The sequence below is a fragment of the Hippoglossus stenolepis genome, chromosome 9 (assembly GCF_022539355.2).
Source record: "Hippoglossus stenolepis isolate QCI-W04-F060 chromosome 9, HSTE1.2, whole genome shotgun sequence".
NCBI classification, from domain to species: Eukaryota; Metazoa; Chordata; class Actinopteri; order Pleuronectiformes; family Pleuronectidae; genus Hippoglossus; species Hippoglossus stenolepis.
Window position 1 is genome coordinate 22948641 of NC_061491.1, and position 16938 is coordinate 22965578.

A 16938-nucleotide genomic window follows, 5' to 3' on the forward strand; every position below is an offset into this window, starting at 1 on the left:
ATAGCCTTTGTCAGTTCACGAAGATACTCTTTATTTTTCGTAAAAATGTATTCCTAAAATTGAAATCTAAGAATAATGTCAGTTTAACAGCTTGTCGATACAAATAGTGGTTAAAGGTTTAAGAATGTAACTTTCTAAAAAATATGTATGAGAAAGAGCAGCAGTATTCCAGATATGTTTGAGATATTTATAGCCTCTATTCTGAGAACAATGATATTCCAGCAGCTGATTCACTGCTGCTGAAGCTGCAGGCTGTTGATAAACACACTGTGCAGCTCGTTGATGTCGTCGCTGGCCTCTATAGGGATGCTCATCCTGCCTGGCGAGGTCGAAAGATTTTCATAGTAGGAGTCTCCCACTGCACCATGAGGGGACAGGCGGCTGTGGTCCTGGGCCTGCAGCAGCCCGTGATGGAGGTGGAGGCATTGTTCAGGCCTGGGGCTGTGGCAGGGGCTGTTTGACGGGCTATGGGGCATCAGGCAGGTCTGCAGGCAGCTGTTCTTCCGCATGGCCGAGTGCAGGTCCAGTCGGGCTATCAGTGGCTTTCCAATGTTGATGCTTTTGGTCCAATGGACAGGATCATCGTCCATGGCTGGGTAGGTGCCCTGAAGGCACACGGTGAACACCAGCTCCTCCTGTTGCACGCGAGGAGAAGAAGTAGTGTCAATCAAAACAATGGGGTCATAGTTGATGTTATGTTAAGTTGGATTAATGAGAAGTCATTTTATCTACTGTGATTGTTTTTAAAGTGGCTCCATCCAAGACAGGCTCTCTCGCTCCACTGATGAAAAACATGCTGTGAAGCTCTATACAAACATTCAAGGCACCTGGAGGATAAATCCTGGTGACTTTGGTGATACCTTGACTTTTCATGTAGCGTCTGTAGTTTTATAGATTGAAATATCTCTACATCTACTACATAGAATAGCAAAACAATTGGCACATAGATTTCAGTTCCCCGAAAAAATGAATTCTCCAACATAGTTGTTCAAAAGGAAATATCTGCAAAACTAATGACATGCCTATCAGCATCTGATGTCCTGTGCTTGTGAGGAGTTTAGCAGTTGTCTTTTATTTTTCTTTATTAATTCAGAACTAGAAATACTGTAGTTGTATGCCTCCGACAACCAGTGTAGTTTCTGTCTACATCAATGTTTCCCAGATTCATATAAGGTCACCGTGACCTTTGACCACTGAAATCTGATCAGCTGATCTGAGTGACAACTGATCAAAAGTTGAAGGAAGTCGCTCCACCAGCGCGGCCACCGTGACCTTAACATACGGACGTACGGACGAACATGATGCATCCGGCCACTGGCTATCGCCGGCCGGTCACAGGGATGAATACAAATCTCTTTCTGTTTGTGCAGACATTCGACTTTGAGACAGCACCATACGCCTAAATATAATGACGTCTCTTACCCTGAGCTTCTGCAGTGAGCTGAGTCTGGTGTAGAGACAGTGCTGCGGCAGGCTGCTTGACAGGAGGTAGATCCCCGTCTCCTCTGGAGTCTCTCTGTTCATTTCTTTAGGATCCACATCAAGGTCCTGCAGGGAGGAGAGGAAGCAGGTAGCATAACGTCTGAATCATACCGAGGTCTAACTGACCCTACAAGTGGTACGACGTACTTTAAAGTTTGAGAACCTGTGTTCATGACAACATACTGACCTGTGAGAAGTCAGTGACGTGAGCCTGGCAGAAGGACATGTCCTCGGGCTTCTTGACGATGTGAGTGTAAATGACGAGCACGTTGGAGAACTCCGCAGCGAAGCCCAACTTGATCTGAGCCCCACAGTCAAAGTTGAGACTCATACTCTCAGGAAGCTCTGGAAAATTACACCAAAACGGTCATTTAGAGAAAGTGCTACACTGCATTTTTTGGGGGTTACACTCTACTTTAAGTATACTGCTGTAAGTATATAAACATTTCATTAATGGTAAAACACTACAATGTATATGTGTAGTATTCGTCAACAGTTTTTAAATATATATTTTACGCTTCCAATTTCTAGGTCGGAAAAAAATCCCCAAACTACCAGAATTAATGTATAACGTCCTCTTCCCAGAAAAAACGACTTGTTTTTCAATATGCAAAGATTTAACAGCTGATACACGAGTGATAACATTGTGTTTCTCACACAATGTGGGCAAATATGTATAATGTGAGAGAGCGCTACGTGCTAAGACAACGTTAAGCAGAGTCAACATTTGAATGTGCGTACTGACTGAGCCGCTGTAAGCAAATAGAGGCTTCCCACAATTGTGATAACATACTATAAACAAATATGTTCAAATGAAACTCACCGTGAGCCTTCGCCCATTGTCGACTTTGAGCCTGAGCAAGATCAGCGCTGTCGCCAGGCAGAATAGGATCGGCCAGAGCTCTCCTCTCCGACAGGCTGCTGCGGATCTCCAGAGCCTGCTTCCCCTTCGTAGCATCGAACTGACCCATGTCTGGACAGGAACATTTACAAATCACACGTCAATGTGTCAACAAACGCTTGTGTTGTATTTAAAACCTCCTAAAGTATCCAATACTTCTAGTACATGGGTTGAACCTGGGTCCACCAAGAAGTATGTGCCACACTGTGAGAGGCATGTTGTTTTAAATTAATTTACAAACCCTTGAGACAAATAGTGTCCTTATCCCAACTTTAATAGTCAGAGCATCTTACAGTCGTTTTTATCCATCTACTCTGCATTTAAAAGGAAACTCCATCAGCCCACAAGCAAGCTGATACACTTTTGACATTAATAAGGCAAAGCTACATTTGATTAATTCTTTAGCCTTTATTCAGACATAAGCTGAAACACATCCCGTGAAAAAAAAAAAAATCAAATTTCACATGCAAGCACAGCACACTGGTGTTTTAATCTTATTTAATCATTTTTCTTCATGGTAGCCTGATAATCTTCTCAGTCGCAAATTAATTTGTAGATGCAAGTGCAGCCTGAGTTGCCGTTTAAAGGCTCTGTTAATTACACATTTGTTTCTTATTCACATATTAAACATATTGATCATTTATAGTTGTACTTCATGTTGCATTATGTGGTTTCTGTTCCTCACCCTCGGCGACTCTGTCCAGCACCACGGTGATCTTCTCATCGTCCAGCAGTCGCTTCTTTAAGAACTTGACAAACACACCGTTGGTGAAGCCACTGGAGCTCAGCTCAAAGGCTTCGGCATCCTGGCACCTGCGCAGCAAAGTGAGGAAAACAACATTTGATATTCTTTTAAAAGAAAAAAAAATTGTTTTGTATTAGAATTATTTAAATGATGTTTCAAACTTGCGTAGCATATCCAAACACGATGTTGGCCGTGACCCTCAGGACAATGTTAGGAGCGATTTCGTCATAAATATTCCTGGAAAATGAATAAATCTATAAACTTCTGAGATCAAACCGAGGTGATAAATCTATAACAGCTCTATGATGAAGTGGTTAGTCTGCTGATCATTCTCTTAATTAATTGATTCATCTTTTCGTCAGTAAAGAGCGAGCACTCACCTTTTCCTGCACATGTCCATCAGAAAAACATTGAGGCCTGTCTCCTTCTCCTGCATCAGTTTCAGGATGCTCTGCACACATAAGCAGTTGGCCGATCTGTACGGGTTTGGTGCGTCTACCGGCACCATGAAACTGTTGCCATAGTTCTCATATCCATGACCAGCGTAGTACAGCAGACCTTCAGAGAGAGGGGGGGGGGGTGTTCATTTCAATCCAGTACCTTGGTTACAGAGGAGGATTCTGGCTACATCGATGGTTCATGAAGGAAGAAAAGGTTTTACATGGATCTATGAAAAATCCAACGAGGCCTGAGAAGGAAATACTTTATTTGTTTTACTCCTTTCACTGGGGTCGATTTGGTATCAAAATTTCAAAGCTTCTCAAGATTTGGATTTATAAATACTTTCGTCTTTATATCCCATATTTCTATCATGTAATACAAACCGTGGAATTTGTTTTCTATGTTTGAGGGGCAATGACAATCCAGGAGTTTAACGTTATGATGGACTCACAGTTATTTACAGTATGTACTATGTAGATTCTTTATTTCTAAGCTTAAAATAGTCAAATTGTGATGATGTATAAAGCTTTAATTCATATAATGTTTTGGGTTGTGAATGTTTCTGGACACGTATCCCCATCTAGAACCATCAGGAGGAAAGTAAAAAGTCCCAACACACCATAGACTCCCTTGTGGAGAAGCAGCAGGAACTCGTCGACAGCGTTTCTCATCTCCGACTCCGTGAGGTCCAGCAGCGAAACCACCTTGAAGTTCAGCTGCCGCAGGAGGTTGGTGAGGTCGTACACGTCCACCATGGGAGCCTTGAGCTGCGGGTGGTTCTTGTAGGAGAGGTTGCCGATCAGCAGGGCCACTTTGTCAGTCGCTGGGAGGCAGAAAAACAGTTCAAGTCAAACTATGGGAGAGAGAAACTCACACATAGTCAAATGCGGCAGTGAAACATGTAAAGTTACTTAAAGGTCTCCAGTGTTTGTTGCAGCAGTACAGTTTACTGCAAAGTATAAATTCAAGAGAGAAGTGTCCAGCACTATTCTGGTTTTATATATTATAATAGATACATATATAATCCATTACTTTATATATGTAACAGAAAATAGATGTATTCTAAGAATCACTTTCCACAGACTTTTTCACTGCCTATTTAATAAAAATCTGCTAAAGATCTTGGGTTGTGATTTTGTGTTTTGTCTCTGCCTCAAATTTCAGGATATTTGATTTGTTTTCTATGTGACAGTGAAGAAGAAATTCCCCTTTAGCTTAAAACAACTTCCCATAGTAAACTGAACTACGTAAATTCACTACACACACAGGAAGGAAGTGGGTCACAGTGCACTGACTTCCACATATAGTGACATTTATAGCCACCTGACCTGTTTTAATACATTTTTTTATATAATCAGACCTTTGTGAATATATTAATTTTCCTTTTCTGTGGACACTGTGACAGAAAGATATTAATTTAACTCGATGGTATTTTTCTGCCAATATTCTCTGGTGTTGTTGGGCTTCAGTTTTGTGTTATTATTAGAAAAGAAGAAAGCAACAAGTCTCACATCCTTATTTTTTGAAAATATAAATATACTAATAGTATCAGACACATACAGCTCAGAGCAAAACTGCGATGTGAAGAAAATCACACAGTTAAGAACACGGTGATCACATTTTCCGTTTGTGTGACAAACACTCTTACCATAAAGTTGGTCTGGAATACTGTTCAGGTAAAATTCACCAGAACCTGAAGTCAACACACAACAAAATGATCATATAACAAGTGCATGTGTGAGTAAAACATGCGTTTGGATAGATATGTATAAATAGTTGATGAGCACTATTACACTCACCTCCCCCAATGGCATAGAAGTCATCTAGGAATTAAACATATGAATACGTCAGCATCACGTAAACATGAGCAGTTTGAGAAAAAAAGCCTCTTTTGATTAAGGAAAAGAAGATGAGAGAGAAGGTGAGCCTCACACCATCAGCGATTGAGACGTCCCATAAATAAATCTACAGATTCAGACCAGTGTTATTCTGTGTTTTCCTTCCTGTCAATGAATCCCATGAAAGGTCAACAGTGGGTTAATCTGTCTCTCAATATTTCCCCACTTCTCTATTCCATCTGTGGCAGACTGAAGTTCATGGGTTCCTACCTTTTTTTCTACTGCTGGGCACTGTAGTTTTTAGTATGTATTTTAGATAGATGTACTTTATTGATCCCAGATTGTGAAATTATTGATAGTGATAGTGATTATTGACAGTTTGTAGTGTTTGTAAGACGACAATGGACGTCTAAGACTTTGTGGAATAAGCTTTATATGGCTTTAATACAAAGACAGTACTGTAAGATCAATTTCATTATTGGTTTTGGTCTTTTCGTGGGATTTGTTGACAAAAAGGAACAAATATAGAATAGTGACAACCTTTCACTTTAAGAGAATCAATTGAAAAAGACTCAAATTAGAAATCATGCATGTGACACCTGGAGATAAACCCTGTGAACATTGTGCTTGTTAGTGTCTAAATAAATGTTATGATTAACATTTGCATGCACCTTACACCAGCTTATTGTTATTCAATTGCCATTTACTACCCAGGTCTTTCCACTCTACCTTCAGAGCACTCCATTGCCCCTGAAAACTGGACAGATATCCTCGGTGCTTTCAGCCGAGAACAGAGCAAATAATCACTCAGACATGATGACAACAGAGCTGCTTTGATTGAGCTGGAACTATAGCACTGCAGTTTGACATACCCGTGACAACGTCGACTTCATTGGTCCACATTCGCTCGGAGCTGCCGCTGCTGATCTCACAGCGATACCTGCCATTGTGATCCGGCATCACATGACGAATCTGAAACGCACAGCGAGCCATCAACGACTAAGTGAACCGCAGGTCCACTGTAATGTCTCGTAACAAAACAGGTTGTGTCTTTTAAGGGTCTGACACAATAAAACCGTTTCCAAACAAGAAAGGGTTTTTGCACTATGGACAATATGAAAAGAAATCCTCACCATGAGCTTCCTCTTTGTGGCGTTGAGGATCGGAACTCCATTTCTGTGCCACTGGTATCGAGGGATCGGCCGTCCCACGGCGCCACACTCCAGCTGAAGGGTTTCCCCTGCATGCAGCTGCTGGGACTGAGGCTGGATCACCAGCTTCAGCCGACCCTCTAAGGATTGATAACTCTGCCCTGGTGCTGGAGGGAGAGGGAGACATCATTGTGTGTGTCTACAGAAGTAAACATATCCTGCAGTCACAAAGCGGGACACCACTGTCACAGACTCGAACTTTAACTATCTTACCATAAGGCAGGGTGACACTCAGGACGTCCACCTGGGCCCACTGGCTGAACTCAAAAGTATCTCCACAGTTGACCCTGCAGATGTAAAAGCCAGCGTCCTTCAGATGGACCGGACTTATCACCAGGTCTGGAGAGAAGCTGTTGGGCACCTGAGGTGGTGAAAATGTGAATCATATTTACCATATAGATATCAGGGATACTGGTGCACAGAGATGAAAGGCGAGGGCACAATACAAAAGAACCTAACCCTTAAAATAATGAATAATCTTGCATGAGCCCCAGTTTACAATGACTTTACTTCTAGAATGATTCGTGTGTGCGTGTGTGCGTGTGTGTGTGTCTCACCTCTTCCTTACTCTTGAACCACTGGTACTGTACTGGAGCTTTGCCCACAGCGTGACAGCTGAGCCGCAGATTGTGTCCCGATGTAAGAGCCAGTGACTGGGGCTGGATGAGAATCTGCAAGGCTGAACATTAACAGAGTCTTTCAAACTAATCACTGTCACCAATAATTTGAATTACCTCAGAAACTGAATAACACATTTTGAAATGCAACCACTCCTGAGTGCCTAGTGATGAAATTCAAACACCACAGACTTTATTTCACTAAGATATTTGACTTGCAAGTTGTGCAATAACAAAATATGAATTGCTCTGTTTTAGTGAACAACTTCCAATCTTAAGATTTAAGTCACTAATTCAAAAACTAAGATTCAAGATACAAAATTCAGATCTGAACATCTGAACACACTTTAGGAAAGGCAATAACTGGAAAAATCTGAAATTATTGATACTCTGTAAATGAGTCATTGATTCTCTTTTAATCTAATCATACAACACAGAGAACAAACTTCTGCCTAGCAACATAATACCAGGCCCAGGGGTTGTTCTGCTCTACCTGACGGTTTCAGGCATTGCACAGCCTCCAAGTTGCCAAGAGTCTGGAGGTAGTCCATCAGCTGACCCGTGGTGCAGCCCCGCTCTCCCATCAGCCTCAGCAGCATGCGGCTCGGGCTGCCCTCCAGCTCCAACACCTTCAGAGAGCACGTCTCCATGTCGTCAGGGCTGCAGGGCGATGCAGGGGAGTGACAGAACATTTCAGATATGAGAATCGAAATCAACTCAGGTCGTCAGTAAAAGATAAATACACTTAAAACACAGCACAGATGCTGATACAAACACGTAGCTTAATAATGATGAGTATAAAGATATACTTTTTACACACAGGCTACATCCAGACACCAAACATTCAGTGGTTTCATCAGACAAATTTAAATTTACTTCTCGTTCAAAAACTTGTTTAAAAACCTGTAATTAGGCTTAAAAAAAAAACTCTACAAATACCTTAAAACGGATTTCAGAAAACATTTGTCATCTTCTGCCATCTACCCGTGTAAATAAACCTATAATATATAAGAGCCAACAACATCTACAGCTCTTTATATTATTTAGGACAATTAAACGGCTCCACAGAATACGATGCAAAACTGTATTAGTTTCAGATACAGTGTGTAACATAATGTAGGGTACTTCACTTGCACTATAACTGTACTATAATATTATAACATTTAGACTTTATTTATCTCTCTTTCTCTGGAGGTATCTCTGACTCCAGAGCTGCAGGATTCAGACAACAACAGCAACTATTATTATTATCATTATCATTATTATTATTTTCATTATAACAACTAGTCTGTCAGAGATGAAACCTGATGGTGCACAACTGTTCCTGGTCTCTCTCTCTCTCTCCCCCTCCTCAACCTCCCCCATATCTCTCTCTCTCTTCAGGTGTATCTGACTCCAGAGCTGCAGGATTCAGACAACAACAACTACTATTATTATTATTATTGTTTTCATTATAACAACTAGTTTGTAGAGATGAAACCTGATGGTGTACAACTGTTCCTGGTCTCTCTCTCTCTCTCTTTCTCTCTCTCCTTCTCTCTCCCTCTCCTCCACCTCCCCCTATCTCCCTCTCCCTCTCCTCTCTCCCTCCATGTTTCTCGCCCCCCCACAGTGTCTCGGTTATGCAGGACATCGTCCGAATCGTTTCCATCGCACCTGACTCTGAGGCGCCTCTCGCCGCCGACGATATCTCCGAGTCGCCGCCATCCCCGGTCGCAGGATTTGTCCAACACGTCGCACAGCTTCTTCACCAGCGCCTCCCTCAGCAGGTGGATCTTCGTGGATCTGTCCGAGGAGTCCGACATGATGACCGACAGCGGGAGGAGTTCACCATCAGCCCGGAGACTCGCGCGTGTTTCACTTCACAAACAAACCTCAACTCGCAAAACTCCAAAAAGTTGACTTCCTGGAACGAAGCGACACGGACACGCCCACTGCGGGCCGTGCCAAAGGGGATACGTGCGTCAAGATGATTCACTTGTAGGTGAACTTTAAAGGGATAGTTCACACACAACTTTAACATCCACTCATTATCTACTCACCGATGGAGGAGGTGGGTGAAGTGTTTGAGTCTAAAAAAACACTTCTGGAGTTTCAGGAGTAAACAGCTTTGCAGCCAAATCCAATACAGTTGAAGTAAATGGGGACCAATCTGATATCCTCCTCTGGAGCCGTGTTTGTTTGAGGATATCAGAGGATATTTAGTCTATAAACATGGTGTAAATGAGGCAGTTTCAAGTCAAATGTATATTGTCGGGGCTCAGGGACACTTGGATGACACCACAGGAGCAGCATGGAGCCATGTTATGGTTTTATCTGTTTGAAGAAGGGGTCGCCAGTTACCTTAATTGGATTCTGCTGCAACGCTGTTTACCCCGGAAACTCCAAAAGTGATTTGTGGACTCAAACACTCCATCGGCACAGTGGTAAGCAGATAATGAGTGAATTTTCCTTATCTGGCTAATCCTGTTGAAGTGACACATCTTGTCTCGGCTGCACTCTTTGGCTGTTTCTCAAGTGACAAATAGTGACGTCAAAAGAAACTCCTCCCCTTTCCATGACTCCTCTTCCTTGCATGAACACCTGAGCCTCAGACTCACCTGTGCTCAGGTGTGAGGAGGTGTTCAGGGGTGAGGAAGTGCTCAGGTGTGAGGAGGTCTGAGGAGGTGCTCAGGTGTGAGGAGGTCTGAGGAGGTGTTCAGGTCTGAGGAGGTCTGAGGAGGTCTTCAGGTGTGAGGAGGTCTTCAGGTGAGAGGAGGTGTGAGGAGGTCCTCAGGAGGTCACTGTGACTGAAGGATTCTACTTTTCCTCCTGTGGATGTGTCAACATCAGCTAAATGTAGAAGAAGAGGTTGACACCCGTCCTAAACCGCTGTGAGGTGAGTGATCTCTACAGGTTTTCATTTATCTCATTTCTATTTCATCTATTCAAATTTTTCGCATTATTTTTACTGTCCTTGCAGTAAACTAATTATATTCTCATGAAATCACTGTGGAGTTTTAGTTTAATTTTGGTGTGTGTGTGCACGCAGGTAAGTGTATATATAATATCTAGGTTTGCATATACAGGTCACAGGATGTAATAAAATACTTTATGCATAGTATAATGTTCAGTGTATTTGAAGGGGCATGACAGACAATAACAAAAATAACTGTCACTTTAAAAGTTCTATATCTGCAGGTTTCATCACATTTCCCCAATCTAGGAAATCATATATTTAATTAAATAAATTAGACTTCAGCCTCCTTATAGAGATTGCAATGCAGTTCTATTCTGTCTGTGTCCAGCTGATCCACTACTCAGGAATGTGAACCAATCAGAAATCTGCAGAGTGCTCACTCTGAGGGAATCAATACATTCTCATCGAGTCCAAATACCTGCAGAAAAGCTGCAGAGGACTTTGAAGCAATTGAGCATCTTACAGCAGAGAAGCTGAATGTCGTCATTCTGTTGCCAAACATAACTGTTCATAACTGTGACCAACTGTAACCCTGACCAGAACAGGTCCTGGACCTCTCACCTCTCATGAGTCTCTGGTGCTTTCTGTGTCACCTCTCACGTTCTTTCTTTGATAAAATCCACTGACAGGGTCGTAAGCTGCTGACAGTCACATCATAAACATTCATGTTGAATCATAATTCTAATAATAAATCATGTTCCACCAGCATGGGACGACCACAGCTGGTCTGTATGTGTTGGCTACAAAATGAGCAAATGATCATTGGTTGTGTTTGTTGTTCTTTCACGCAGCGTGTCCTTGTTTTAGGTAAAAACAAGACGCAGGCGAGCCACGAGTTCACATCACCTCGTTGACCTCGCGCTGTGATGTCACTTTGTGTTTTAGGGCACAGGAAGTGAAGGGGTTGTGCCAGGATGAGGACAGATGTCGGGTTGGCTCTGCTCTTGCTGCTGTCTGCAGCTGTTGAGTCCAACAGTAAGTTCAAAGGCTTGAATGACACTGTTTATAATAGCCACATGATTGCTACAAATTGTATATTAAATATACAAAATACTTTTTTACATTTTTTTATGTATCTCAGTTTTTGAATTTTTGTTAAACATACTTTTTTTTTTTCAGTTCTCTTTCCTTTTGGCCACAAAGAGCTCTATTAAGAAGATGTAAAGGCAAAGTTTAGATGTGTTTGCATGTGACATGAAAAAACATGATTAGACATAAATTCAGAGGAGCCATGCCTGTGGTAAATATTTCAAATTTTACTTTTTAGTTTAGGGAAATAATGATACAAAATTTAATAGTAGGTTTTAAGTTCTGTGAACACAAATTTATTTTTGCCTCCCTAACCCTGGTTGGTCAAAGAAATCAGAGTTGTGTCTTAAAACCTGGGTAAATAAAACCAAACCCAAACTGTCTGCTTTGTTCAATCCTGCTGAAGGTGAGCATATAAGCGAACCAGCCCTTTACCATGTCTATGTCTAAATCATAGTGTCACCATGCTTTTTGTTTCTTATCGTGTCACTCCTAGGGAGCTGATGCTTGTTTGTCGCATGTGTTGCCAGGCATGTCTCCACCAGGGAAACCAGTCCTCCTCGGCTGCAGGTCCCCTGAGAAGGAGACATTTACCTGCTGGTGGGAGCCGGGCTCTGACGGGGGGCTGCCGACCACGCATCGCTTCTTCTATGAGAGAGAAAGGTCGGTCCAGTCACCAGGTTTTGTGCAGTTTTGATTTCATATTAATTTGAAGATTTGTTTTTGACCTTCTGGACAGCAGCAACACAAGGAAGGTGAGAGAGAGGAGAACTACAAAGGTTCCGAGCTGGAATCCAACCAGGATTTTAATGACAGTATAGTGTGCACATTAACTACTGGTGACCCAGTAAATCTCACACAGGTTTATCGCCCACGCTGAGTGGCAGTAAAGCTGCTGTTGACATAAAAGAGCCGGTGGAAAACTACCGTCTCCCTTGTTCACACACTTGTGCTCAGTCAGCTGTGCACGATTTTTTTGTTGCTGTGGACGTTAACCTGCACACTTCAAACACTTCACCTGTGTGACCCCCACTCGCCCCGGCCTGAGGGCAGAATGCCAACACTGACGGTGAAAGACATTTTCAAAAATTGACATTTCCCCCCCAATACCTATGTAACTAATAACATTACCTTTATCCTCACATTATGCAGTACCTGCTAATCACCAGCATGTCAGTGTCAGCAGTTACCTGTGCCGGAGTACCGCCTCACAGAACCACTCATGGCTAATTGATAATTGGTCTTATTAATACATAAAAAGGAAAATAAAGTTTAGTTACATCTCCATGAAAGATGCACATGTCCGCCCTGAGCTGTGTTCATCCATGTCCTGGTCAGTGAAGGACTCGTTTTGTCTCCGTACAGACTGGAGGGAACACACGAGTGTCCTGACTACCTCTCTGCAGGGAAGAACTCCTGCTTCTTTGACAAGGTCCACACCTCCATCTGGGTGGATTATTATCTGACAGTGGTGGCCTCCAATGCATTAGGGAACGCCACTTCAGACACCTTTAAGATTGATGTCATGGAGATTGGTAAGTAGCAAAGAAATTCAGTTCATCTACCTTCTTCATGTCTTTCCCTGAGCTGCTCCTTGGGTTTTTTTCCTGCAATATTATGAAAACATAGAATATGACCTCCCTGTGATTCGTAGATTGTTTTACACCACTGAATCAAGACTGACATCATAGCTGATATCACAGCAAGAGCAGTTTAATGATGCATTCCTCCACCAAGGCCCAGTAGTCCCCTCACATTAAATCAAGCTGCACCAAACTGCACACATTCATGTATAGCAGTTCCTTAAATGTGCCTGATTTTTTCATCCAGATCCATTAATTATTTCCTGGGAAAACAGTGAAAATGGCCAAAAATAATGCTACATCTCGTTATTCTAAAGTGATCCAAAAATAATTCCTGCCCCCGGATCTGCAACAAGATTGAATGGTTTATTCTCCTGACTCATATCACATCCTTCCAGCCAAGTTTTGCAGTAATCCGTCCAATAGTTTCTGTGTAATCTTGCTTACAATCAAACCAACAGACAAACGGACAGAGGGGAAAACATAAGCTCGAGAGGGTGAGGGTTGCGAAGTCGAGAGCGATTGTCAATAAAATCGAAAGACAAACAAAGAAAGACATGAAGACAGATTTCTGGAGGATAATGAAGAATCAGTGCTAAGCTCATCAGTGTCTTATGTCAGTGAGACACTTTGAACTATTGATCCCCACTCAGTCTGTGTATTTGTTAGAGTAGAAGTTAAAAGTAGAAGCTGAAAAGTACCTGCATCGATCGAGCTAATTATTGGCACAGTTGTATTTATAGTGCAGTTTTTCTTCTGCTTAGTAAGGAATGGAAAAATACTGACGGACAGACGCGAGGCACAAATGAAAACCGGAACAGAATGAGGCGGAACTGGTTTGTGCCTTGGGTACAGTCTTGGATCAGATTTCACACCTTTTGTTTGGTTATAGGGGCACTTGAACATGTGCTGTATTTACAGTACATTTGGAGCAGAGTCTTGTAAGAAAATAGTATCTGCAGGGAGAGGGATCTAAACCTACCCTGAATCAAATATTTAAAACCACTGTTGTGTTTTCTGGCTTCTTAAAACCAATGTCAGGACTGAAATATCTTCAAAAACTATTGGATGGATTGATATGAATCTTAATGACTGTAGTTACCCTTTGACCTTTCATGCAACACCAACAACAGCTCATGCTATATCTTCTTTCCATGCAGACTCTGCTCTGGTTGTTAAATGATGTTGGTACTTCACTGTGCAAAGCCTAGTGGGTCACGTTATGTTATATCAGACAGACAGAAGTTGCACAATTCTTATTTTCCATTGTTAATAAGAATTGTGCAACTTTTCCCTTTTGTAATAAGCTAAAAAAAAAGCTGTAGTGTTATATGTTGGGGTTGATTTGCCTCATTTGACTGTGCACACCCTGTGATGTGATATTTTGCATGCTCACATCAGCAGCCCTCATCAGCATGTTAGTGTGCCGATATTAGCATTTAGCTCAAAGCACTGCTGTGCACTGTCTTGCTGTGTCCCCTCTTGACAGTGATGCCCGACGCTCCTGGAAACATCAGCCTGCAGGTGATGAAGACGGAGGACAACCCGTTTCTCCACGTCCAGTGGGAGAGTCCCCAAAACACAGACACCAAGTCAGGATGGGTCACCATTAAATATGAACTCAGATTTAAACAAGAGGACGGCAACGAGTGGAAGGTGAGAAACACGGCACGTGGTTTTTGTTTTGTGCAGGAAAGAACAACAAGAGTGTGTGTGTTTACACAATAAAATCATTGTCATTTTAATGTTTATTTGAATTAATCCTGACTTGTGGGTCTAGTTTGTTCACATCAGTTAAGTTTGTATAAGCAACAGAAACATGTTTGAAGACGTCCGCTGTAATAATAATAATGAAATGATGTGACTGGTCCCTGACTTTGTTGTGGAGCCGTCATATTGTTCATCTTTTTATACAGCCTGTTGGCCCAACATTGGTACAAGGTGAACATTGGATGTTCTATCTTTCTCCAGGAGTACACGTCAGGAACACAAACCCAATTCAACCTGTACAACATCGATCCCGGGGTGACGTACGTGGTTCAGGTCCGCTGCAGGTTAGACCACAGCTCCTGGAGCGAGTGGAGCAACTCTACCTCTGTGAAAACCTTCAACTGTACGTTTCAGACCTTATTCTGTCTTTTTACAGCAAACTGATACTAACAATCAATAAAAAAACATATATTCCCTTCTTTTCTTGTTTAGATCCTCAGAGTGAGAAACCCTTCTGGATATTGCTCTCCAGCCTCTCTACAGTTCCATTTCTAACAATGTGTGTCTTGGTCATGAAGAGGAAATAGTATGTATCTCCTGCAAAGAATGATTTACAAGTCTTTATGTGAAATCAGGGTGAGGAGGATAAACTGACTCACTTTCTTTGTTCCTCAGTGTGAAGCAGTGTCTCCTGCCTCCGGTTCCTGGTCCAAAGATACGAGGAATTGATGTTCAGCTTCTCAAGGTAACACCGCAGCTGTACTCTATAACCATCATATCCAGAATCTGGACCCTGGAAAGTCGTTATTTTACGAGAAAGAAAGTCATGATTTTACAAGATGGAAGTCGTAATTTTACGCGATGTGTCAATGTTAGTATAAGAAGATAAGTCTGTTACCTTTATTAAAATGAGCATCTTGTTAAGTTATACTTCACAAATAATGAAATACATGATCATTTGGCTCATCAGCACCACATTATCGGGGATAAAGTTGTAATATTATGACTTTTTATCTCAATTACAACATTATTCTCAAAATGGCCAAATTACTCTGCTGTCTGTTAACAATCTGCTGAATGACCCCTCACTAATTCTTCCAGAGTGGACGATCTGAAGATGTCAACAACGCCCTGATCATCAACCAGACCTTTCCTTCTGTGGCGGCCTGGAAGGACGAGAGCGAGGAGTATTTAATCGTGTCGGATGACGTGCGTCTGCCCAACTCGTCCAGTTCTCAAAAAAGGAAGAAAAGCTTGACTATTGCTGCTGGCTTCCTCTTGAACTTTGAAACCCACTGCAAGGAGCCGACCCCGGGCCAAAGTGACAGGGAGAAGGCCGAGGAAAGAAAGAATGAAATAAATAACTTTGCAAACAGCAATGCGTCTCTCTCAGGAGTGGGTTTATTTAAAAAGGAGACACTGCCAGAGGCGGCAGATCAGAGGTGGTCGAGCCGCGACCCTGCAGCTGAGAGCAGTGTCCAGCTTCTCTCAAACTGCGGTTACGTGGATATTCACAGACATAAGAACACGCAGGAGGTGGATGTGAGTGAGGTGGACTACACCAGAGTGAAGGAGGTGAACGGTGACAATATTCTCATCCTCCATAAAGACAGAGTCCATGGCTGCGTGGATGTTCAGAGGCGAGAGGAGAACATACCAGAGGACTACAGCAGGGTGGAGGAGGTGGTCGGCGACAATCAGCTCCTCCTGCAGAGACAAAGCACCTCCGCTGACTCCTCCTGTGGGGAGAAGAGTGACCGCTACACAGAGTTCACCAATAAGAAGCCGAGAAATCCTCATGAAACTGGAGCCAGTGTCTCCAAAGTGGGCCCAGAACTAATCGTCAGTGAATATGTTGATACTTTCCCTAAACCGCCTTTAATGTAAAGTGTAATTTCACATGAAAAGTCCAAAATAAAAAAGACCGATGATCCAAGTGATTTACAAAGATTTTAACAATTAAATGAGCCATATTCTGCTCATATTCAGGTTCATAATTTATGTTATTACTTGAAAAGGTTTACAAGCTCTAACGTACAAAAACAGATCACTTTCCTCAGACTGTCCATTGCTGCACCTCCTCTTTTCAGCCTCTGTCTGAAACACTTGATTTCAGCTCCTGTCTCTTTAAGGCCTCCTGATAAAACCAAGTCTGCTCTGATTGGTCAGCTGGCCCACTGTTTTGATTGGTCATGGTCACCAGAGGAAGACCCATACTGACCTTGATGATCCCCTTATGTGTCCTCTGTTAACGTGTGTGGTACAAAGTGAATATATAATAATACATTGTGTCAACTATCAGATGCATTGCTGTGATATTTCCTGCAGATATTCAGGGTTTCTTGAGGATGAATTTTTGACCATCCTCACATTACTGTATATACCACTATATATTACGTATATCATATCTGATCAGGAGAAT

At 42.2% G+C, this 16938-nt stretch overlaps 2 protein-coding genes across 5 annotated transcripts; one reads left to right on the forward strand and one right to left on the reverse strand.

Annotated features, from left to right (window-relative positions):
- Window positions 1-3: 3 nt before the first annotated feature.
- On the reverse strand, window positions 4-9173 carry malt1 (MALT paracaspase 1). 3 transcript variants are annotated; one of them, XM_047341312.1, is made up of 17 exons: window positions 8892-9173; window positions 7729-7895; window positions 7176-7297; window positions 6832-6979; window positions 6541-6725; window positions 6280-6379; window positions 6137-6184; window positions 5369-5392; window positions 5218-5262; window positions 4189-4392; window positions 3509-3686; window positions 3294-3365; window positions 3069-3196; window positions 2306-2455; window positions 1670-1827; window positions 1423-1548; window positions 4-635 (listed from the first exon to the last, which is right to left on the reverse strand). In XM_047341312.1, exons 1-17 carry the CDS (start codon window positions 9038-9040, stop codon window positions 231-233), a joined length of 2409 nt encoding a protein of 802 aa, XP_047197268.1. In that variant the 5' UTR covers window positions 9041-9173; the 3' UTR covers window positions 4-230. The 3 variants fall into 3 exon arrangements, with proteins under 3 accessions (XP_047197268.1, XP_047197269.1, XP_047197270.1); XM_047341313.1 differs by lacking the exon at window positions 6137-6184; XM_047341314.1 differs by lacking the exons at window positions 5369-5392; window positions 6137-6184.
- Window positions 9109-16827, forward strand: prlrb (prolactin receptor b). Of its 2 annotated transcripts, none has more exons than XM_047341316.1 (9): window positions 9109-10113; window positions 11080-11169; window positions 11720-11886; window positions 12589-12758; window positions 14296-14462; window positions 14778-14919; window positions 15009-15102; window positions 15192-15261; window positions 15618-16827. In XM_047341316.1, exons 2-9 carry the CDS (start codon window positions 11119-11121, stop codon window positions 16401-16403), a joined length of 1647 nt encoding a protein of 548 aa, XP_047197272.1. In that variant the 5' UTR covers window positions 9109-10113; window positions 11080-11118; the 3' UTR covers window positions 16404-16827. The 2 variants fall into 2 exon arrangements, with proteins under 2 accessions (XP_047197272.1, XP_047197273.1); XM_047341317.1 differs by having other exon boundaries at window positions 11754-11886; window positions 15618-16819.
- Window positions 16828-16938: the final 111 nt, after the last annotated feature.

What these genes read in the sequence shown, in the direction of transcription:
- malt1 (XM_047341312.1), bottom strand. Translation starts at nt 9,040, where the DNA reads ATGTCGGACTCCTCGGACAGATCCACGAAGATCCACCTGCTGAGGGAG. An exon ending in GGTTCAAGAGTAAGGAAGAG is followed by an intron (nt 6,980 to 7,175) that starts GTGAGACACACA and finishes TCACCACCTCAG; the next exon opens with GTGCCCAACAGCTTCTCTCC. An exon ending in ACAATGGGCGAAGGCTCACG is followed by an intron (nt 1,828 to 2,305) that starts GTGAGTTTCATT and finishes GTAATTTTCCAG; the next exon opens with AGCTTCCTGAGAGTATGAGT.
- prlrb (XM_047341316.1), top strand. Translation starts at nt 11,119, where the DNA reads ATGTCGGGTTGGCTCTGCTCTTGCTGCTGTCTGCAGCTGTTGAGTCCA. An exon ending in TTCTTCTATGAGAGAGAAAG is followed by an intron (nt 11,887 to 12,588) that starts GTCGGTCCAGTC and finishes GTCTCCGTACAG; the next exon opens with ACTGGAGGGAACACACGAGT. An exon ending in TTGATGTTCAGCTTCTCAAG is followed by an intron (nt 15,262 to 15,617) that starts GTAACACCGCAG and finishes TAATTCTTCCAG; the next exon opens with AGTGGACGATCTGAAGATGT.